The 24,386-nt window shown below is 41.0% G+C and overlaps 1 protein-coding gene across 1 annotated transcript in view; it reads right to left on the reverse strand.

The window, feature by feature from the left end:
• The window catches only part of HYDIN (HYDIN, axonemal central pair apparatus protein), a 361,269-nt gene that overhangs the window by 233,967 nt on the left and 102,916 nt on the right, over positions 1 to 24,386 (reverse strand). The window contains exons 9-11 of the mRNA XM_015558788.1: positions 15,819 to 15,975; positions 12,730 to 12,913; positions 1,209 to 1,308 (exon numbers count right to left, since the gene is read on the reverse strand). Of these exons, the coding sequence (XP_015414274.1) occupies positions 1,209 to 1,308; positions 12,730 to 12,913; positions 15,819 to 15,975 (441 nt within the window). The remainder of the gene's footprint in view (positions 1 to 1,208; positions 1,309 to 12,729; positions 12,914 to 15,818; positions 15,976 to 24,386) is intronic.

Consider the following 24,386-nt stretch of genomic DNA (forward strand, 5'->3'; position numbering starts at 1 on the left):
ATTACATAATGTTTACCTTATAATTATAACTTATATGTGTGTATTAATTCCCTATTGCTCGACAACAAATTACCACAAATTTTGTAGCTTAACATACAAATTCATCTTAAAAGTTCTGGAGGTCATGTCTAATCACTGTGTTATACGCCTGAAACTAATATAATATTGCAGGTCAACTATCATGGAAACATTTTTTTTTAAGTTCTGAAGGTCAAAAGTCCAAGATGGGTCATACTGCACTGAAATCAAGGTATTGACAGGGCTCCCTTCTGCTGGTTCTAGTTTGGAGGAAAGCCCCTTTTCTTGCCTTTTCCAGGTTCTACAGGCTGTCTGAATTCCTTGCCCTTCCCATCTTCAAAGCCAGAAATGGCGGGAAGACTCTCTGTCATATCACATCACTCTGACCCTGAGGCTGACAACTTCTGCCTCCTCTTCAATGTTTAAGGACTCTTGTGATTACACAGAGCCACCCACACAATCAGGATAACCTCCTACCTTAAGGTCAGCTCATTAGTAACCTAAATCCCATTGCCTGCTAAGCTTAATTCCCCTTTGCCATATAATGTAATACAACGACAGTACCATATCATACCCACAGGTGCTGGGAGCATGGACATATGTGGGAGGCCAACACTCTGCCCACCACAGCATGTACTGTATACAGCTATGAATCTATGTTCTATTTCTTAGTCACAAAAGATTACAAGTTAAATTGTGGTATGTAAATAAAAAGTATTCATATGCAACCATGAAAAAAAAATGATACTTTTACATTTAATGTTATAGACTAATCTTTAAAAAATACCTTAAAAGCAATGTCAGAACCATCACGTAAAGCATGCTATACGTTATGCAAAAAGGTGTGAGGGGAAGCAAATCTATACGTATTTGCTTCTATCTCATTAAATACTACAGAAATAACAAAAAATAATTTGTGAGAATCTGTCTAAAGGAATGTTCTTACTGCTCTAAAAATCAGACCCATGGTTTCCCATCCCACCCCCCACCACACCACAATTCTAGTATAATGTCAGAGATTGGTCTATTCTAGAAAGAAGTAAGTCATGCACAGCCCATAGCCCACCCTCCCCCCTCTCTCTCTCTCTCTCACACACACACACCAACACACACACACACACACACACACACGCATCCCACTGAGGCTCTGGGCACTTGCTGGCCTGCCTTTACCACACAGAAGTCTTCACCTGAAATGTCACAGTACACAGTCATCTGGTAGAGCCTGGCTTCCAGAGGGTTGAAGTACACAGTGATTTCAGCTGATGAGTTGGGCCAGACATCACCTTCCTGAAAAACAAGAAAGAATCATTAAAAAACAATACGATGAAGGGAAGGTGCTCCTTTTAAATGGTATCATTGTGTTAAACCTCTAGGGAATTGGAAGGAAATATTTTTACAATAAATAGAAGGAAGCAATATTTTACCCAACAGACAGTTAACTTAGGCTACTTGGTTAAAAGGTGGTACAAGTTGGAAACAAGCTTTAAAAATAATTTCAGTGAGTTCGTGAATATATAATAAGTTTCTGTAACTAATGGTTATATTAGTTTATAACTAGGATATTTAGGGAATTTAAAAATGTTGTGTATTCCATGAACATTCATTGTATGCCAATGTGCGCCCAGCACCGGGCTTCAGAGATGAAGGGCGTGGCCCAGGACTGCATGGAGCTCACATGTTGGACGGATGATAAATATGTATACAAATATTCTATAATATACATGCTAAGTGCTGTGCCTGTATAAATAAGGTCCGGACGGGCCACAGAGAAAGAAGTGCCTAACTCACTTGATAGAGGGACCACATTCCTAATCTTTGAATGACCACATAAGGAAATACTCTTATTCTGGGAAAACATAGCAATGGCCCAAGGCACAACAAAGGCCAGAGCAAACTCTGGTTCTGACCCAGTGTGATACTCCTCATGTTAATCCAAACCACTCAAACTCATAATAAGGAGACCAAGTTTTGAAATTTTGTAATGCATATAGCATACATCAGAATTCCCCGGAGGTATTCTTTGAAAAATGTTTTGTACGAACCATGTAATCTGGGACCTCTTCATTAACTTCTTAGGGCTATAAAAGTGGGTGCTAATATCACCTGCCCCAAATAGTTTCCAAAAATCAGACAAGGTCATGCAGGTCAAGAGCTCTGCCCCGTGCTCAGTACGCAGTAAGAGCTCAGTAAATGGCTGTTTAAAGTATAATTGATTTATTTTTATGGCCACTTGGAAAGACTAAGATGAAAGTATTGGAAAAATGAAGGTAGAAAAGTGTTTTTTTTCTAGGGTTTTTGTAAAGAGAGCCAAGTAGGGCATATGTGATAAACACATCCAAAAATCTATGTAGGTGGTGGAGTCTAAAAAGGAAAGGAGGGAAGACAACATGATAAATAATTAGGCTCCCGTTTCAGACAGTCCCCAGTGCATACTCCATTTCCAGTCTGATTAGACATGAACACGGTGCTGGAATAAAGAATCAAGCAGAGAACAAAATAGTCTAAGGGGCAGACACCCAATGGGGTGATAGAAAACGAGAGCCAATTTGGGTTTATTTATGAAGGTAGCAGTCTGATCAATGTGCTTTCTCAGGCAGCGTCCCCGGAATGCTTAAAGGGCCTGGAGCCCCCAGAAAGTAGCAGCGAGGGCTGAGTGTCACGTGGTCCTGGGAGCGCTGGTCTCCCAGATCAGGCCGCTGGAAGGAAGGCCCCATGAGGGTAGGCACGGTTCTAAGACAGGATCTAATCCAGAAGTGGCCCCTGTAAGAGTTCAACACAGTTACTGAATCAGCCGTATCCATTCACTCTGCACATGGTGCAGTTATTAGCAGATGTCGATTCATCTCTGCGGCCTATTTCTGCCATTTTCTCATCTGGAAGCACAGACCTCACACCAGTGAGAGCTGCAGGGACCTTTGAGATCATGCAGGGAACAGGAAATCCCTCAGCACTTTCGCCGATGTAGGCATTTCACTTTTCCAAACCTGCAACATGGCAAATCCCCCTTCGATTACGGGGGGCCTTAGTGACATGGGGTGTTAGGAACACTCATCAATAGAATGGACAGAGGGCCCAGGCAGAAGAGGTGGTTCACCCGTTCACTGGTGTATCGGTGGGTATTCCATCTCAGAACTCCTGACGACCTGGCTTTCCTCCTAACCCGTGAGACAAATGTATTGCCTGGGGGGCTTAGACACGGCTCAGGTTGAGAGTACAGACTGGACGCAGCTAAGCTGTTCCTGTGCAAGCTGACGGATCCAAGGGGCCATCCTGGAGGACCCTAAAAATTGCTAGAAAAGTCTCATCAGAATGGTAGGAAATGACCTTCCAAAGGATACAATGGATGTCAGCTAAGCTCAGCGCACGCAGGCAAATTCAAGGGCTGTATGATTTGGACGAGGCCAGATGGCTTTCAAAAGCATTATCCCAGCAAGAGAAAGAGAATCCATGGTCCGTGTGCAGACAAGAGAGTCACAGTCTCACGTTCTCTCCCCGGAGCACTCTTGGGGACCCCATCGTGAAAGAAATCTGATGATTAGAACTAGGGGGGCTGGAAAATGGCAGGACGGACATGCTCCAGAGAGGCACGCAGAATCCCCCCAGGGGAGGAAGTGTTGACAAACGGATGTGATCCGTGAGCCACAGGCTGATGCAGAGGCGCCCTGGAGGCTGAGAAGCCCTTCTGCTTGGTGAAGGGGAGGCCTGTGCCAGGGAATCAGAGTCCACAGGGCTCAGACTGAACGGGTGGGACTGTCCGCTCAGTGTTTTCCTATCCTGGGTCGCAGCTGTTTAATCGTGCCTGTGACATTTGCTAGTAACTTTCCGCTTTACTCAGCCCCGGGGAGATAACTCAAGGACAATCCTATTCTAAAGGCCTCTCCTGGGCTTGTGTTAATGCGCCTTAAGAGGGCTGTGCGTATCTGTGAAAACAGAAGTGTGGTCATTCGGTTTCCTCTTGCAAAGGGATGCTTTCAATAATAGGTCATTTGAAGGAGTTAGAAACACGTATTTTTCAGCGGGGATTAAAGTGAAAATTAAATAGCATTTCTTTCTTTATAGCAAAAACTCAATATAGCATTTTCTATAGCAAGTCAGAGAGAGCAAACCCCCAGGAACAGGCAGTCAGCCTGTGATGACCCCACTTCCACTTATATATCTTTGAAACACTTCATGTTACTTCTCCAATACTTCTGAAATTAACTTCCATGTCATTTATGTCTCTGGAAAGAATTTTTTCTTTCTTTATTGCTCAGTTCTAAAGTTTCTTTCTGAAAATGAAAACATTCAGAAGTGGCTCTGACGTCAACATCCTGTCCCTCCAGTCTGAGGAACCAGCCCCATCACACAGAGCCCCCTGCAGTTCCTCCTTCCTTCCACATACGCCCCCTCTCCCATCACTGTCCTTTTCTTGGCTCCAAATCAGAGAGTGAGGATACAGGATATAGTCGGTAAGTGACTGCTACCTTGCTTATCGAAAAGGACTGCCGACATGGCCTTCGGTGATATTGTGATTATCTTCCTTCTTGGTCTTAATGTTTTTTCCCCTCAGCTTCATAACTGCATTTCACGTATTACGTGACCTGCTAGAAGGAATCAACTGAATTTGTAGGTCTAACGCTAACTCCTATAATGTGGTTTTTGGCCGAATATTAAATACCTCTCGAAATGGAACTTCGTATTTCCTCTGGAACAAGGACAAACAAGTGGGGCTTGATGGACACAGTCCCAAGACTTTTCTGAAAGCTGTTTCTGAACAGACTGCCACTGGTTCATGACACCTGATTAATACAGTCATGAGAAGGGAGGTGGGAGAGGGCATAGGGGGGATAAACGGTGATGGGAAAAAATAAAATAAAATTAATTTTTTAAAAATGTTCCCCTTAAAAATTATACTGGCAATGATTAAAGGAGCTCTTTTAAAAATCTGTCTTGAAAATCCTTAAGTAAAAACAGTATTTTAAAAATCATCTTCCTTCCTCTTCTCTATTACCCAGCTCCTTCCTTCCTTCCTTCCTTCCTTCCTTCCTTCCTTCCTTCAATGAAGAGTTATTTCTCACATATTTTGCAAAATCAAAATCCAAACTGCAAGCACATTTAAGTTACTTGGTTTATCTGGAAAGTAGCTTACAATATGACTCAATACCTACATTTATCATTTAAATCGTTATTTTAATTCCCAATTTACATACAGAAGGGTGACCCACAGGTCTGCCTCCTCAAAAGTTATACTTTCCAATCATATCTCTAATCCGACACGAGACTGAATCATATCTAAATCCAAATCATAATACTTTCCGCCATTAACTGAGAGCTCATGTTCCCAGCGCTGTGTGAAGCGCTGGTGTTTATTATTTAGCTCAGTCTTTGCAACCCTGTGAAGGAGTATTATCCCCATTTTAAAGATGAGGAAACCAAGGCACAAAGAAGTATCTCACCGAGGGCCACATCAAAAGTAAGTGGCAGCGCTGGGTTTCTATAATGTTCTTTCTTTAACATCTTCAACCCCACTGCAATTATAACAAAAGGTCAGGCCTCACCTTTCTCACATCATAAAAAAAGAATGCCGGAAAATTTTAGAAACATTACAACTGACCCTCAGACTCAGAAGCAGCTAGCATGAACTGGTGCTCCTGTCTGGTGAACATACTAGGACACCCTGCAGGCTCATGTGCTCAGATATCTTGGAAGGTGACTCACAGGAGGTCCTTGTGGATGACAGTCAACCCTAGTATTTGCAGCTCTTGAGAAATGCCTTGGCAGATCTTTATCAAGCCATCTGGCCGGGCCAGGGTTCAATCAGCTCGGAACGGGGTCAGTGAATAATGACTTCAGGAGCAGCTAAAATGTGTAATAAATTCCATCACGTTCCACCAAAATGGATATATTCTTAACTATGTAAATAAATATTGTCAGCTATCTTGTCCTGTTTGAGGAAAATTTAAAGAATTTCTCTTGGGAAATAAAAACTCAAAGTCAAATTTCTATCAATCAGAAAAAAAAGAAGCACCAATTAGAAGCTGTAATACGTTTCACGACCCACAGTTGCTCTTCTAGAGCTTATCAGATAAATGAGAGAAATCATGGCTCGCTTTATCATCAGGGCAAATAGAAGTTGTCTCAAAGAGAAATAGGAAAAAAATGGAAGCTAAAATATTGAAGGTAAACTATCCTAATTATCATTGAGATAAAAGATCTAATAGGCACATGACATACAAGGAGATTTTTCTGCTCCATTATATCTTCTCCAACAAGAAACTAAATTTAGTAAAGCTTGGATGCTCCAAATAATGACCAGAAAAGTTTCTAAGAGAGGGGTCTAAGATTTGGTCATCGGCCAGAGGAATTTTCACAAAAGGTGTGCTTTATCTTGGGTGAAATACTTTATCCCATATGTGGTGAAAATTGCACTGGGTTTTTTTTTTTTTTACAGCTGAAGTAGTTATGTGTGATGTTCATGCCTTGGAGAGAACAGACTTGTGTCTCTTCCAACAGGACGAATGTCAACTTATTTAATGAGCCTTGAGGAGCCTAAGACTTCCTTAGGCCTCCCTGCACCTACGCTGGCTCTCCAATACAACAGTGATCACACCAACACAACTGGAAAAGGTTCGGCCAGAGGAAAGATCTGAGAGGCCGAACCACATCAAAGGGAGGCTGAAGCATGGGAACTGTACTGAAGCAGGAGCTGTGACTTGTCAAGGACGCTTCGCTCCCAGCGGATCCCTGTCCCCCCTTTCTCCTTTCTGGTGTCCATTTCCAAGGAGTCAGCGCCCACATGTTTGCAATGTGACTCGGCTGATGGTACAGAAGTGGGAGGTCTGCAGCAAAGAGCTAGCTAGCTCTTGCCTCTTTGGTAGCCATCTGGGCTTCCACCCAACCGGGTTCTGCTGAGCTCACATGCTACGCCCGCTTTGAGCTGTGCTTTCAAAGCTTGAATTGCTGAACCCCGTGTTTTCTGCAGGCTTAGGTGACAACAAAGCGTGGTTTACTATCGCTTCCGTGATGATAAAGAAATGATCAAGTTTCCCTTTTTAAGGCTTATTTAAATGAAACGGAAGCTTTCCGAGGGAGACTGAATGACTTCTTCTTTGATGGAAAAGACACTTGCTAATAAAAGCAGAAATGTTTTCCTTGCTCACCGATGATAGCCCATCAGCTAAGACCGGTTTGGGCAAATACCTTCAAATTCTCAGACCTTTCTTTTTGAGAAAATAGCAAGTGTTCAACATTCAGAATACTGCTGCCTCTCAAAAGTGTGACCTGAGCCAGCAGTCCCGGAGTTCAGGAACAAGGCCGGCACATCTGTGCTGTGATTTCTCAGAGGGCTCCTAGACGCCCATGGAAACCAAAGGCTTAATTCTCTCTTTTGGCCCTGTGATATTCTTCTGCCTCTCAATTCTCAGAATTGTGTGTTTTTGTCTTTGAATTTCTCTCACTCAGGTACCCACGAGACCTAAGCAGAGAATATAACAAAATGAGGCTGTCAAAATTCTGTACAGCCAGAGTCCATCTAGTCAAATAGGATATTATATTTCTGAAAGCAGTCAATTCCACTTGCTTTTCTGGAAGCCACAAAACATGCATAAGAGACCCAATTTTACACTTCTTTTCAAAAGGGGGAAAAAACTATACAGAAAGAGGTAGCTTGAGAAAATGATCACTATTCTACAGAACCCAGTACCCTCCCGAGGTAAGGAATACAAGAAAAATTTTGACTAATTACATTAAAACCCCCAGACTTTATCAAAAGAATTGACACAAGGCACTTGACATGAATAGTAGTAATATTCCACATGATTTTTTTGTTTTGTTTTGTTTGTGGGTTTTTTTTTTTTAATATATATTTTTTTACTTCAGAGAGGAAGGAAGAGGGAGAGAGAGAGATAAAAACATCAATGATAAGCCACAGAACATGCATAAGAGACCCAATTTTACACTTCTTTATCATTGATTGACTGCCTCCTGCACGCCCCCTACTGGGGATTGAGCCAGCAACCAGGGCATGAGCCCTGACATAGAATCAAACTGTGACCTCCTGGTTCATAAGTTGACACTCAACCACTGAGCCATGCTGGCTGAGCAATATTCCACATGTTTTAATGACTAAAACTATTATAGTTACTATTAGAATACCAGTAGATTACCAAGTAAAACTAAAAAAATTACTTCTAGACCTCTGTTCTGTATGCCCAGGACTGCCTTGTGGTCACTCTGGGGTCTTATCTGCTCCTTCCTCCACCAGGGCCCATCTCTGGGGTCTCTCAAACACAAACTCCCCCACCTCTGCACTCTGTAACCGCATCAGTACCCAGGACACCCCAGTGTTAACTCCTCCAGGTTTGAAGGACAGACCCTAGGGCAACATTAGGTAATGAGCATGATAATAAAGTGAGCCAAGACAATGGGACTAAACAGGGCCACCCCATTCTGATAGCATTGAGTCAAACTACTTCTCACACGATTATACTGAGAAAATTTGATTAAATTCAAAACCATCACCATCTCTGGGCATTTTAGAGACAGTGACTGATTTCTTGATCTTGAAGACTTGCTTTAAATTGAAAGAACCTCTAAAATAGAAACAATGTTCCCATAAAATACACAATATGCAGAGAACACAATAAGGGCTAAACTAACCTTGGTTTTAGCTGACTCATTTGAAAGACCAAGATATATAGACGTAGGTCTGAAAAATAAACATACCGTTTATTTCTTTTCAGACACTAAGGTAACAGTTCTGGATTTTTTTTTTCCTTTTTAAATTTACCTCATTTGAGGCCAATTTCCATCTTAGGTGGACACAGAGGCTGAAGAGGCCATCTGAAAGCAAGGTGGTAACTAAGCCCCTAGACTAGCAGGGGTAGGGAACGTCTGGCCCTCGGGCCATATCAGGCCCAAGAAATCATTTGGTCTGGCCCCGCCAAAGCTTTAGGGGTGAGTTAATTAAATGCTTGACCAAATATAGCAGGCTAACTTTTAAACTGATAATTTTGTATAGCCGTGAATGATGTTATAAATATCCAAATGGCCCTTGGCAGAGAAAAAGGTGCCCCACCCCTGCCCTAGATCAACCTTTTATTTTATTTTTAGCTTTTGAACAGGATATCAATTAGAGATGAATTTCTAGATCAGTAGGCGACTGCATGATTTTAATCTTCTCTGCTTCAGTGAACTCAACTCATATCAAGAAGCTAATTAAAAGGAATCACACTCTAATAAAAAAAAACACTAATTGCTGATACACAGCTCAACTGTCAGAAATTAAATAGTGGCTTTGGTATAACTGATCCGATATGTGAGCAAGATTCAGAGACCTTCAGTAGAAAATGGTGATGAACCAACCATAATTGGGTAGAAAGATGTAAGATGGGCTAATGAGCCCTCCCCGGCTGCCCCTCTCCGAGCAGGCCTTCTCTGTGAATTCACAGCCTCTCCTCGCCTTGCAGGGTCTCCAAAGGGCAGCGCCAGAGGGCTCTCGTGGGTCCTCTACAATGTTCTTTTCTCAAACAGTTCTTAGAATTTCCATCCACTTTTCATGCCCTCCATGAAGACCTGCACAAGATGCTCACATACCTTACCTACACTCCTAACTGCTCTCCCACAAATTTGGGACTGCATTTCCAAAACTTTTTGAACATCTATTATCATCTCAAATTCAATGTATTCAGAGCCAAACTCATCATCATCAACTGATTTCCCTCCCTGACTCCCTTCTTCCCTCCCTCTCTCTCATTCCTTTCCTTCCTCCCTTCCTCCCTCCCTCCTTCCCTTCCTCCCTTCCTCCCTTCTTTTCCCCCTCCCTCCCCTCCATTAATTGGCCCTGAGGTAGGCCTGGAGCACAGATGAGGACAAACCACTTCTGACCTTAAGGGACTCAGAGTCTGTATCCAAATTGGATCCAAGTATCCTACCTACCCTAAAAACACAAAACAAAACAAAACAAAACAAAAACTTATTTTGTGCACAAAGCAACCAAAGCGAAGAAAGATTGAACGGCTTGTTTAAGATCACGTTGTCTATCGGCAAAGCTGGAAGTGAAACCCAGGACAAAGGAGAGAGAGATAGAAACATCAATAATGAGAGCGAATCATTGATAGGCTGCCTCCACACCCCACACAGGGGATCGAGCCCAAAACCCGGGTATGTGCCCTGACCAGGAATCAAACCGTGACCTCCAAGTTCATAGGTCGACGCTCAACCATGCCGGCTGGACCCAATCTTATTTCTTATATTCCCTATGGCTGCTTGCTCCAGAAAAACTGGTCATTGTATTGTTATATAATATGCCATGAAACAAATAGCTTCCTTTTTCTTTGTTTTCACAATTTCTCCAATGAGAAACATTCTCCTTCTTCCTCTCCACTTAATTAAATCTTACCCTTCCTCCAATACAGAGCTCAGATCTCACCTCTTCTATAAATCCTTTCCCAACTCGCTCATCCCAAACTACTACAGCATTTATTTCCTGAGCCAGAAAACCCAACTCTCAACAGTGGAAAATACCCATAGTTCACATTTGGGTCAAGAAGCTAATAAAATGGCAGAATTTTCCCATCAAATACCTTCAAAAGTAATTTACAAGGTAAGATTCTAGTACACTCGCAAGAACTGCATCTCTATAAATCTGTCAGGATCTTTAAGTAGGGGGCAGGAGGAGATTCAAAATCAATAAATAATTCATCGACACTGAGATCTGCTTTTTGGACCAGAATAATTTTACAAAGACACTGGCAAAATTTCATGCCTTCATTTCATTTTGCAAAGATTGTCAGGAACCAGCTTAAGAGTACTGTCATGAGAAGAAAACCTGCCTAGTGTAAAGACAAATCATTACAGAGGCTATAAACACCCTATACTTTATCTCCCCTTCCTGTTTCTGGTGATTTTTTCCCCCACTGGATACAAACAAAATAGTCTCATTTAAAAGATACCATTTCCATGTATCACTGTTTTAAAGGATGTTTTTCTTAGTCCTGGTGAAAAGATGCCTTGTGATAACACCCAAAGCAGTTCCTATCTAGAATTCAAAAACAGTTATTAAATGCCTTACTTTAATATACATATATCTCCATCATGAAGCTTCGGGTAATGGAAGTAAGCGTGAGGAGAGGAACATCCAAGGTAATCCGAGTCTTTCTACTTGTGGATTGGAAATATGCAAGACTCACCTGTGGACCTCCCGCATCTTCCTGACCGCCAGTGTTTGCTGTCCCTGAGTCCCACTGCCAGAGGATATGAGAATCAGGACAGTATTTACCAGCCTGGGTCTCGAGCACCAGCTGGGAAGACCCCTGGACTGACCACACACTGGGCCATCCTGCTTGTTCCTGCTGCCTCCATCCCGCTCAGTCATTTGCTGCTGAGACTTGTAACGCCTTCCTGATCTTTTCAACATCTTTGGGATTGACCTATTTGGATAGGTGTCTGTTCTATCCCTTCAAGACTGTATGTTCATCCTGATTTAACCTCTTGCTGGTTTAATCCATCACGTCTGACTATCCCTTTGCTCAATTGAGCAGTGGACAGTCTTCTGATGGGAAAGAAGATTCAGTTCCAACCCACTTCTCCAACCTATTTTCCTGTGTGAACCCTTTACGTCAAACAACCTGACCCATGCACAGATCCTTGAATGAGCCATGCCCTGCACATCCCCACTGTTTCCCAAAAGTCCCCATCCTGCAAGACGGACCCAGTTCAAGGCTCTGCTCTCGAGAAGCCTTCTCTGGCTTCTCAGTCTGATAGTCGGCCTCGCCTCTGAACCGTGTGCTGGCTGCCTGCATTAGTGACTCCAGCAGCAGGTCTCACAAAACAATCATCTCAAAGAAGGTTTCATTGATGGTTGGTACACACACAGGGTGCCTGGTATAGAACAGGTAGTCAATAATAGTTACTGAGTGAATTAAGGACAGAGTCGTTTTCAACCAAGCAATTTTGCCCACCAGGGGGACATTTGGCAATACCCAGAGATAGTTTTGGTTGTCGTGGCTAGCATCTGGTGGGTCAAGATCAGGGTTGCTATGAAATAGCCTACAATGTATAGGACGAAGATTATCCAGCCCCAAATGTCAATAACGCAGAGGTTGAGAAACACTACACTACAGTCAGGCTAATCAGAGACACATTTCTAACTACCCATACTAACTGCTTGGCCTTGAGTAAGTTATCACATTTCTCTAAGTCTCAATTTCTCCATCTGTAAAATGGGGAACTAACTATAATTGAATGTGTGTGTGTGAGTGTGTGTGTGTGTGTGTGTATGAAATAAATTAGATAGTGCATACAAAGTACTTAACAGTGTGCCCTAGCTGGTTTTGCTCAGCGGTTAGAGCATCAACCTGTAGACTGAAGGGTCAGGGGTTCAATTCCTATCAAGGGCACATGCCTGAGTTGTGGGGCTTGATCCCCAGTAGGGGGCGTGCAGGAGGCAGCTGATCAACGATTATCTCTCATCATTGATATTTCTCTCTCTTCCTCTCTGAAATCAATAAAAATATTTTTAAAGTGTTTAATAGTGATTGGTGCATAGAAAGTGTGACCTATAAACATAGCCTAGAGCATTCTTACCATTAACCTTCATTTACTTCTCATAATGATGACGAGGCTCTTCAGATGGAGTCTTTATGCTCTCAGAACAATCCCACAGTGAGTGTTTTTACCAAAATCAGGCCCGCACTCCCCTATATGTTCAGATTGTATACATGTGCTCACCAGGGGCTCAATTATGAAAATGTTATTCAAGAAGAGTATGCTGTCCGCCTGAACCAGCCTTCTCTGATTCGCAAAGGTGCGGGAGAGAATGGAAATCCGTTCTCGGAGTAAAGGATCACTAACAAACTCTTCGAGAAACTCGTCAGTCTCATCCTTTTCCTCTTTGTTCAGATCCTCACAGACCCTGAAGGGAAACGGAAAATGTGAGATTCACTCTAGTACTCCCACAAAGACCACTGTAAAGGGCTCCCCCCTCCACTCCAGCCTCCTGGGAATGATCTCACCCATCACCCCGGGGCGATCCCTCCTTGCCCCGAGTGTGTAACGTGCTATCTGAGTGATCTTCTACTTTAACTTCTCAGTTTCCTCTTTAGTCACTTCCTCCAAGAAGTCCTCCTGGGCTTCCTGTCCTCCACTTGCTTTCTCCTGAGCCATTATGCATATTTGGACAAATATTTTATTTTAGGTAATAGTGTTTTTCCAAGTTGCTGTTTAAACACTTAACATCTACTCTACCTCTCACACTTCAGGGACAATTTTGTTTCTGTTAAACTTGCTTAGCTTTAATTCTTTCTTAGATGGAGAACAAAATTGAGAGCCAGCGCACACTGGGTTCGGAGGCTGATTCTACTATCTATTTACTAGCCCTCTATTCTGCCCTCGCCACAGATGTGGTCACATTACTCCTAGTAGCCATTACTTCACCTGAATTTTTTAAAAATATATCTTTATTTATTTCAGAGAGGAAGGGAGAGGGAGAGAGAGAGAGAGATAGAAACATCAATGATGAGAGAGAATCATTGATCGGCTGTCTACTGCACATCCCCCTCTGGGGGTCAAGCCCGCAACCAGGGCATGTGCCCTTGGCCAGAATTGAACCCGGGACTCTTCAGTGCACAGGTCGATACTCTATCCACTGAGCCAAAACAGCTAGGGCTCGCCTGAATTTTTGGAGACTGCATTTTATCTGCTCCCAGGGTATAGGACCATTTTCTCAACATTTTACTGATATCACCAATGATGAGAGACAAATTATTTAATGAGAGCCTAGGGTCACTGAATTCCTGCCCAAGGCCCAACTATTCTCTAAATGACTCCATGCAAACAACATAGCCATGTCAAATAGCTCCTTTTGATAACTTTCGTGTCTAGGTTCCTTTGGCCACATAGCATAAAGATGCCAAAGAAATGGCTTCAGTGTGTTCTGGTTCCATTCTGTGCTTCCTTTTTATTGTGTTTTGGAAGCAGTGTCTCGGGTAACGAGCAGTCCTTCTATGCTGCTGGGCAGAGCAGCGCAAATTAGAGAGAGCTCAGTCCACAGAAAGGAAACCGCCAATTCCTGTGAGGGGGAAGCTATAACGCCTATCTCTAGAAGTCAATCTTAAAGGAATCATCACAGATGTAAGTAAAAACACAGCTACAAAGATGCTCATCAAAATGCTAGCAACAATACCAAAAAAAAAAATGTGGGTAAATTTTATGTAAGAGATTGAAGGATTGGTTAGACAAATAATGGGAATCATAAAAATTACAATTATTTAGGGGTTTAATGGGAGTGGTGTGTGGGGATAAAATGCCTCATATGGACTAAGGATGGATAATAATGCTCCATGAACTGAAGAGTATGATTAGCTCAACCCTTGAGCCAGAAAAAAAAAAAAGGAAACAGAACATAAATTGCCAAGCACTGCTCTTCTCCCCTGCTGCTGGGACTGTTAAATCAGTAACAGCTGCATAATGCAAAGCGGGTGGGTGGAGGGTGAGGCTGGTCCCACACGTCTCATCTTTGCCCTCTGATGCGGAAATGGAGCCACCGCTGAGGTACTAAAAGGCAACATGCAACAACACCTTGAGCTGCGTTGACTCCAACGAGGGCTTCTAGATACCCCTGGCTACTGTGAGGCCATTTTTCCTGCTGGTCTCCATGGTCTCCTGTCTCAGAGGTGGTTCTGTGCTACAGCTGAGGACACCTTCATCAGAGAGCTCAACAACACACCAGCCTTCTCTTTCAGTTAAACCATGGATTTAACCTATTTTCCAAATGGTCTGGTGGCCACCAACACCCATCACCTTCAGGCCTCAAGTGGAGTTCAGGAAAGCCGATGGATTATAGTCAATGGGAAAGACTTGTGTCTCAGGTGTATTAGCATTGAACCAGTAATGCTTCCTCGTCTTCAGGCGCTAGACACCCTGCTCCCCTGCAGCACCCTGATGAGATGATAACTAGATGCCGAGGAGGTTGGACACTAAAAGCCATGGCCTTCACAGCTGGGAGAAATACTCCCATGTCCACACCTGGCATGGAAAGGTCACAGCCATCCACCTTCCAATGGACCATGCGACCCTGGTCACTGAGCACTCTGTGATGACTGTTTTAAACTGAGGACTAGATGTCCTCTCCCTGTTTATCAAATACCGCTCAAGATTAAATTTATGACTATCTTGGTGGCAGGCCCAAAGCCCAATTAAAATTGATCTATCTGGAGAAACACGTATTTTCCTATTTCTGAATGTTGTGGGATAAATCCATGCTGACTACCCGTGGGAGTCCTCTGAAGACGGCAGGAGTTCCTGCACAGAGTAGATCTAGAATTTGAGCCAGCTGCTCTGGAGACATTGGTCATGACCTTCACGGAGAAGTGGGGAACAGAAATCCACAAAAGCCCATGCTGAGTCTGATGAGAATGAGTATGAAAGAATTTTATGGTGATGTTTTATAATTCCTCAGGACAAAGGGGAGGAAGTTAGGTGGGATGAATGCTGCCTCCATTTCTGAAGAGATTAATTTCTCTACAAGTCCCAGAAAAACATCAAAAAGACAAAGACCCACAAGGCAATTTTTAAGCCCTCTGTGTCTCATTCTGAAGGTTTAAGTAAAAGTGGGGAGAGAAAACTTAAAGTCAAGAATTTCTTCCTAGGGGGAGTGACATCTTCGTTGTTAGAATCTGGAGCCTGGGATTAGCCCATGGTCCCAAATCTGGACACATGTCCTAAGGTTGGTACCAACATGCTGAGGTATGTGGGGAGGAAGGAAGTCATCCTTCCTAGAATGAAAATGGTAACTTCCAGAAAGGAATAAGGCATCCTACTCTTGAGGAGGGCTGAAATTCCTCCACTGGGAGGTCAGCAAGATGTAGTGGCCAAGAAACCACGATGGCTGGAATGGGGTCTTGAGGGTGCTGGTTAAAGCAATTGGCAATCTCAATGTGACCGCTGAGCAACTTCCAGCTCCTATGAGATGAATGCCTGAGGACAAGGTGTAAGCCATGTTAGAGTTGAAAAGCAGTGGGCAGACTCCTGAGTCTCACTTAAATATCTACACTGACGTTTTAAATCGTAGGTTCTTGGGATGCTGCAAAGGGGAAACTGTAGTCGCTCACAGTATGCGTGAGACCGTTTAGAATAGATCCTCTCTGTCCCAAGTTCAGGACCAAAGTCGACCTTCCTCTCTACATTTTTAACTACAGAGGCTGCTGAAGGAAGAGCAGGGGCAGACTGCTCATCACCAGGAGCAGGAGAGTCAAACAGGAGGAGGTTTATTCTGGGGATACCTACACCGGCCTCGTTGGGGAGGTCAAGAGGAGGTTTATACCATTAGCTAAAGATCTGACTGCTGCTTCTCAGGGATGAGCAAACCTTTTACCACAAGCAAGCTACCAGAGAACATTCTGCTTTATCTCACACTGCTGTGTGGCTTGAGATACAACTTGAGGATCTGTGACTTAGAGGAGAAGGGGGCCCATACTCACTGCAAGAGCACTGCCACCTACAGAGGGGCAGCTATCCAGAGATGGGAACTAAATGTTCAGTAAACAACAAACCTCTCTGTAATTGCTTTTTATTTTCCTGGAGGATGGGCATCTCATAGCTACTTATGTCCAGAATAAGAATCCATGGCTAATAATAGAAGTTGTGGCATGCTCAGGGATGTATTAAGGAACGAGAGAGGGGTGAGAGAGGAGAGACAACCTGCTCAAATAAGATATTAGGCATAAATGGTCCATTTCCCCCTTTAAATCAATTTCCCTTCATGTCCCAGGCATCTGGCCCTAGGAGAGAGGGGAAGAGGGGAAGGAATGGCATATTCAATAAACTCTTCACTTAAATCAACCAACTCAGTTTGGAGAAACATGAGATATGTTGCTATGTGTCATCCAAAGTGAAAATGGAAGTATTCTTATTTAGCCATCTGATGCCACTTTTCAAATTCATTGTTTAAAGGAAGGGCATGATCCTAGATAATAAAATTAGGCTTCTAATCATGGTTATGAAAATGTTATCCCATATTATGCCCTTGCTACAGAAAAATTGCTAGACGTACTAATAGAAAGAGCAAGAGAGATAGTGAAAGAAAGACAATATAAGAGAAAAGGAATAAGACTCAAGGATATTATTAAAGAGATAAGGGTGTGAGTGTCAGGGAAGGTGGAATGGGGAGGCAGGGCGGGGAGAGAAAAGAAATATCCACCCACACATGGTTGAAATTATATACTCTGTGTCTTAGCATCTCTGATAGCAATTGGTTTATTTTCTTCATGAGTTTTCCTGTTGAAATTAACATCCTTAAATATTTTTTGGACATAGACTTGGCATCAACTATATTCTATACATATAGTCAAACACATAGGCATAGTTGAATTGAAAGCTGGCTTCCCCTCTGATAGTGTATATTCATTCTCCCCAAGAGATTATGCCTACAGGACAAGCAGGTTATGTAAACACTACATTGACTACTATTCCTTTGCTTGTACCTGCTCTCGCATCTTATCTTTAAACCTGCTTGGACCATTCTGATTGATGGTACACACATCAGCTGGGGAATCAGGACCAATGAAGCAGTGGATGACCAGTTTCCTCTTGCCTTTCTCAACTTCTGGTGTTTCTATACCATGAGGCCAATCAAAGTTTTTAGGCAGGAAAGGCTTTTCTTTTCTCACTTTTTCAAGATGACACAGTGGCAATCCAGTGATTAAAGCTCCCTGCCTGAATAATGAAGCTGCTGGTTCCTCTGTGCCTGTCATTGTCCCAGCTCCTTCTGATTCAATTAGGGGCAGCACAGTGGGGGATTTCTGCCTGGTTTCCAAGGACCTAAGACTTTTATTTTTATCACATACTAACTTGGTTTTAAACAAAGCTTTGAAGCTTCCCAGGGCTAATCTTTAATGAAATTGGAGAGGCAAATAAAAAAGGCTGAATAAATCCAAATGAAAGCAGCAAAGGTGTTGATTTGGGGAGGATGAAAGGAGTTTAAAAGAGGCAAAGGTAGATTCAGGAAAAAGAAATATTCATAATTTAATAGTGAAGCGATTAGTTAAAATAGTTAGGTTTTCTATTTTATTAACTTTCTCTACTGCCTAAAGTATCACTTTAAAAAGCAGAAATTAAAGATACCAACACGAAATCATTATTAAATTATATGGTTAGTAGGGATTCAGCAATGCTACTAAAACTGGTACTATAAAAGCTGTTATATCTAAGCCCTTCTTCTTCCTCAGTCCTCCTATTTTCTGGAAATAGCTTTTCACTGGGAAAAAAAAAATTCCACATTGATCCCAACCCAAAAGAGATTATTTTTAGAAACCCTATGATACTTAATCATTCTGATTAGGACTATGAAATGAAATACAGATGTATAGATTAGTTTTGAGGAAACAGTGAAGAATTATATATTTGGTCTTCAAAACCCAGTAGTTTGGCTACTAATAAATTATAACCAGGTTAAGATTAACTGAAAATGGATAACATTGTGTTCCACATAGTTCAACTTAAGTTCTTTCAATGAAAAAATGAGCATTGTATACTGGAATCAAGTTATAAAAATCTGACATTATTGAATTGGTTAAAAAGTTACCACAAAAGTCACTGATTTTTCATAATAACTGAGCTTTGTGTTTCCCCAAATTACAGTACCTAGGTGATTTTTCTTACAAACCTGAAGTTAGGGAATATTGCACAAGCATTACACATTTCATTTTTTTCCCCTATCAATCCAGAGGTCAGATGTGATTAGTAAACTTCAAGTATATTTGGTGCAATTATAAAGAATCAAATCTAGCTTAATATGAGTTGCTGTGGTAGTTGCTACAAGACTTTTTCTTCTTTGTGACAGTTTTAAATCCTACAGCCCAACCATGAGGTCAACTGAGTTCCAGACTTATAATCAATGCCTCATCTCCATCGCAAACATGAGCTGGATTTCGGATTCTTAAAGTAATTGCACCAAGTATCTCTGGGAAGAGCTGCTCAGCATGAGAGGATCTAAGTCCAAATCAAAGGGGATCAGGAAGGAGATTCAATAACTTCATTAATAGAAAACAGACTAAGAGAAGCCGCACCCCTAAACAACAGCAATTAAACTAAAACAAAAACGAAACACACATGCACACACTACAAAAATAGAAAGACAGATACAGAGGCAGAGCTGCCTCAAACGGATTGTCAAACTGCAGCGGGAAGGCCGGGGAGGGTTGGGGGGCAGGAGGGAGGGGGGTAAGAGCTCAACCTAAGGACTTGTACGCATGCATATAAGCATAACCAATGGGCATAAGACACTGGGGGGTAGGGGAGGCCAGGGGATTGTCAAGGGTGGGGAAAAAAAAGGACACATATGTAATACCCTTTGTAATACTTTGTAATACTTTAAGCAATAAAAAATTTTTTTAAAAAAATAGAAAGACAAAAGCTATGTTTATAATTTAAAATTCCTTTAATGTTAAGAACCTTCATTCAACATAGTAATTTATCCCAGACTTCATTTAAGAAGCACCAATTGCCTTAATTCCAGGTGTATACATGAGGGCCCCACTTCCCAGAAGACACAAACCTAACTAAGAATTCTAAGTTAATTTTTTTCTTCCAGCTCTTGAGTAATGCCATTTTACTGTCTTCTGACTTCCATAATTTCAGGTTTAAAGTTTGGCATCAATCAGTATTATTAGTGTGCCTTTTAAGATGGGTGTATTTTTTTCTCTAACTATTTTTATATTCTCTTTGCTTCGGTGTTCAGCAGTATTTGTACCATCAAGAGTTTTCTGAGCTTTGTGAACCTTGGATTAATGTCATTCATCATTTTTGGAAAATTCACAGCCACTATCTCTTAAAATATTTTTCATTTCATCTTTTTCCCATTTTCTTCCTCTCTGATCACATATATGGTGACCTTTTGCCTGTGTCTCATATCTACGTAGCCTTTGCTTTCTGTTCCTTTTCCCCTCATTCTTCTTTGCTTCTCTCTGTAATTCAGTATGGGTAGTTTATATTGACCTGTATTCAGGCTCACTAATGCTGTCTTCTGTTGTATCAATTCTATTATTAAACTAACACAATTAATTCTTCATTTCCAACATTAAATTTTCAGCATAACATCGTTCTTATAACTTGACAAAGATAAAACAATGGGGCCAATATATAAACTGGTTACACTTCTGAATATCAATGTAAAATCCTAAATTAAAAAAATTATTAATCATAATTCATAAGCACATTATAAGAATGATACTGTGCAACCAAATGGAATTTGTTTCAGGAATGCAAAGATGGCTCACTATTAAAATGTCTATTAACATGCAATAGATCTAAGGAGAAAAATTATATAATCTCCACTGATGCTGAAGAATCTAATAAAATTCAAAACATTTTTATTTTAATAACTCAATAAAATAAGAACTGATAGAATTAAAATATAGTATAAAGCCTCAGTAACTAACACAGCATGAAGAGACAGACCAATGGTGAAATAGAATAAAAAGTCAAAACAGAGCCAGATGTATATTGGAATGTATTATATTATAAAGACAGCATCTCCAATCATTGGCTTAATGATGAATTTTGTTTTTAAAAAAGTGCTATTGGGACAACTTAGCAACCATATGAAAAACAACATCAGAATAAAAGCCAAATTAATAAAATATTTCAATGTTTAGTATGAAACCATAAAAGTACAGGAAACTTTTTGATAACTGTAGAGGGAAAGTTTTCTAACTTTGACTCAAAATCAACGTTCCTCTAAAAAAAGATTAGAAAAGTGACTACATACAAATGACAAAAGAAATTTTGTATGATACAAATGTTCATACACAAAAGTAAAAGAAGAACTGGGAAAAATATTTGCAACTGTGTCTGAGACAAAGGTATTAAACCTCTAAATATATAAGTAGCTCTTGGAAATCAATAAGAAAATCCAATAGAAGAATGGAATTGTGAAAAATGAAATACAAAGGTCCCCTATATGTATTAACAGATGTGCAACTTCGCTCACAATAAGAGAAATATAGAAGAGATGTATTTCTATACCATTTCCCCCATCAGACTGGCAAAACAAAACAAAAATTTGAGAACATAATTTGTTGTCAAGACTAAGGGGAAATGGCACTCTCACACACTGTTGGAGGAATGCATGATGGTACCATTCTTCATGGAGTCTATTTGGTGACACAGATCTAAATATCTATCAAAATTATAAAACTATGAATCCTCTGGCCCACTTTTAGGAATTTATCCTATGGACGAGTCAGAACAAGATCAATGGTAGTCAATACAGCATTGTTCTTCATAACAATCGAGTGGAAATAGCCCAAGTATAGCCATCAGTAGAAGGCCAGTGAAATAATCTGTGCTACACCTGAAAGTGGAACGCTGTGCGGGTATGGAAAAGTGCACAGTGCTATGGAAAGATCTCCAGGACATTTTATTAAGTAGAAAAAAACAAGGTTCACAACAATTTACATAGTATGTTGTTTTGTATACGTGGGAAATATAAGTATGCATTCATGCTTGCATCTATTTGTAAAAAACACTGGGAAGATATGCAAGAAACCAATAAGATAAGAGCAAGGTGGGATGAATGAGATAGGGTGGGAAATAACACCTTTCAACATATACTTTTAAATATACTGCTTTAATTTCTGAATATGTGAATACATTACTTACCCAATATTTTAATGTAAAAATGGATTACAGAGCCTCAGGAAAATTGTGAAGCTTCTAGATAGCACTAGTAATGAGAGAAGTATAAAATACCATTTCATAACCGTCCGAAAGAAATGCGCACAGCAAAATGTTGAGATATGTTAAACATAATGGTTGTTGATTATATCATGTCTGTGCTTTTGTGGTCATTTGAAATAAAGGGGAGGGGGAAAGCAGGCTTACAGTTATTCATATGGAAACATATCTAATACAAGGATAAATAATAATACAAGAACAAATTCTATGTTTCACGTACTCAAAAATGTAAACCTACTTTTGCCCACCCTGTATTTCATTGGTTAAAAAGCCTAGGAGGGGGCAGGAGTGGGGGTAGAAGGAGTCAATGGGGGAAAAAAGGAGAATATCTGTAATACTTTCAACAATAAAGACAAATATTTTTAAAAATCCAAGAAAATATTCAAGGGTTTACTTATTTCACACAGATCTAGGGGGTCAGAGAGACCAATGTCACCCATTGGAGTTGCTCACTGCAAAACTGTTCCTCCCCATAAATACAGCAAGAGCAACTATATCCTTTTCAAGAATGAACTGATAATCATTTTTTTTTTACCACTATCTTCCAAAAATCATCAGATCCACAAGGTGAAGGAAACAATAACTCTTGTCTTATCCCTATGGGTGTTGGAATACGTTTTTACACCCACTTTCCTGAAGACCACCTTAGAAGGGGCCCCCAGCCCCCAGCTACGGAGAAGAATGACAGGATGGAGGTGTGAGGCCTACAAGAATGGGTAAGGTGGCTGTGCCTCAGTGCTTCTGTGTCCTTGAGTGCCTGTTCCCACAGTGTTTCTTTTTGGGTTTCTGGGGTTGAATAGTGCAGTTATTGTCGATGAGATTAGCCACCATCATTTACTCTGTCCTTGTAAAGGTATATTTTGTGGAAGGTCTCATTACCTCTTGCCAGTTCTGCCGCTATCAATCTAGTAGAAACAAATATGAACAAAACTAATCTTACCGAAAAAGGTGAAGCCAGCGATACACACAATACATTTCATACTGCGGCCTCAGTGCTTTCAGACAGCCGGGGAGAGTTTTAAAAATATATGAGTGGAGCCCCAGATTCTCGAGGGCAGCGATTTTCAACCTCTTTCATCTCACGGCACACATAAACTAATTACCAAAATTCTGTGGCATGACAAAAAATATATATATTTTTTTGCCGATCTGACAAGAAAATAGATAGAATTTTGATTCATTCACACCAAACGGTTATTGTTGTGTTGGCTGCTGTCATTTTTTAAATGTGACAATCTAAGGGAAAAAAGGTCAGTGCCTATGACTGAGTAGTCAGGTAGTGCATGTTTTAAAAATTCTTGTGGCACATCAGTGCTGAAAATCGCTGCTCTAGAAAACTAACAAGTTGGTGGATGGAGTATTTCTCATCTCTTGGTCACAGCAGGGTCAGATTCACCAAAGCAAGGGAATTGCTGAATCAAACTTCTTGGGAAGTACTTTGAAAGGTTTAAGAAACAAATTAGGGAGAGTAGTCAGGTAGCGCATGTTTTAAAAATTCTTGTGGCACATCAGTGTTGAAAATCGCTGCTCTAGAAAACTAACAAGTTGGTGGATGGAGTATTTCTCATTTCTTGGTCACAGCAGGGTCAAATTCACCAAATCAAGGGAATTGCTGAATCAAACTTCTTGGGAAGTACTTTGAAAGGTTTAAGAAACAAATTAGGGAGCTGGACTGAGCTCACCCAGCACACCGGTGGCAATGCCAAAATCAGCATTTGCAATCTGCATGGAAGGCAGTGCGGGGTTATAGAAAGGGCGCTGGTTTGAGATGGTGTCAAAGGCCTGGATTCAAGTTCCAGCTTTACTTAGATACTACATGATCACTGAATGTCTGAGGGCCTCAGTTCTCTACAATGAAGGGAGTTAAAGAGATGTCCTCTAATGTCCCTTTAAATACTAGCACCGAATGACGTGAGAGTCTTTATGTCCTGTGTAATTTACAGAACATTCATTCTACTTCCCTAAACAATTCCTAACCGTCTGTGTGTCTTAACTTCTGCTATTCCCTATCCTAAGCTATGGAATAAGAACCAAAGAAAAATCAAACTAGATCGAGTGATATTTTTCATGGCCTCCAAGCCATGTTAAAACATTTGCTTCTTTTGCAATAGCTATGTTTTGTTAGATTTCCAAAGTACAAAGCACACGTTTATAATAATCACATAATCGAAACAAAGTTCATGCAGGTAAGTCTGTATAAGTATATTCAGATATGTACTATTTAGCAGCTTCAACTGCAAGATATCAAATCACTCTCCCTTACTATTTTATATTTCGGTATTCCTTTATTGGCTTTTAGAAGGGAAAAAAAAAAGAATTTCTTTATGGTTCACTAGAGTAAAATATGTAAATGACCATAAAGCCGTCCTGTGAAGTACTAATATTATTATTGCGCATACATTTAATAATACATCATCACACCTCTAGGGGAAAAGCCTACTTGCCAACTCCTGAATTGAAATATCTCCTCTTCAGTAAGAGACGCAGTACCTTTTAAAATGCTGAATAAGTGCATTAGCTCTGTATCCTGATGACGCTAGCGCTTAATGTCACCTCTACGGTGACAGCAACCTCACTGGGCACTGATGAAAGCACAACGCTGTGCTCCTACTTCTAGGGCGCATCCAAGCAACCAAAGGTTCAATAAGAATGTC

The sequence above is a fragment of the Myotis davidii genome, unplaced genomic scaffold, assembly GCF_000327345.1.
Source record: "Myotis davidii unplaced genomic scaffold, ASM32734v1 scaffold453, whole genome shotgun sequence".
Lineage (NCBI taxonomy): Eukaryota > Metazoa > Chordata > Mammalia > Chiroptera > Vespertilionidae > Myotis > Myotis davidii.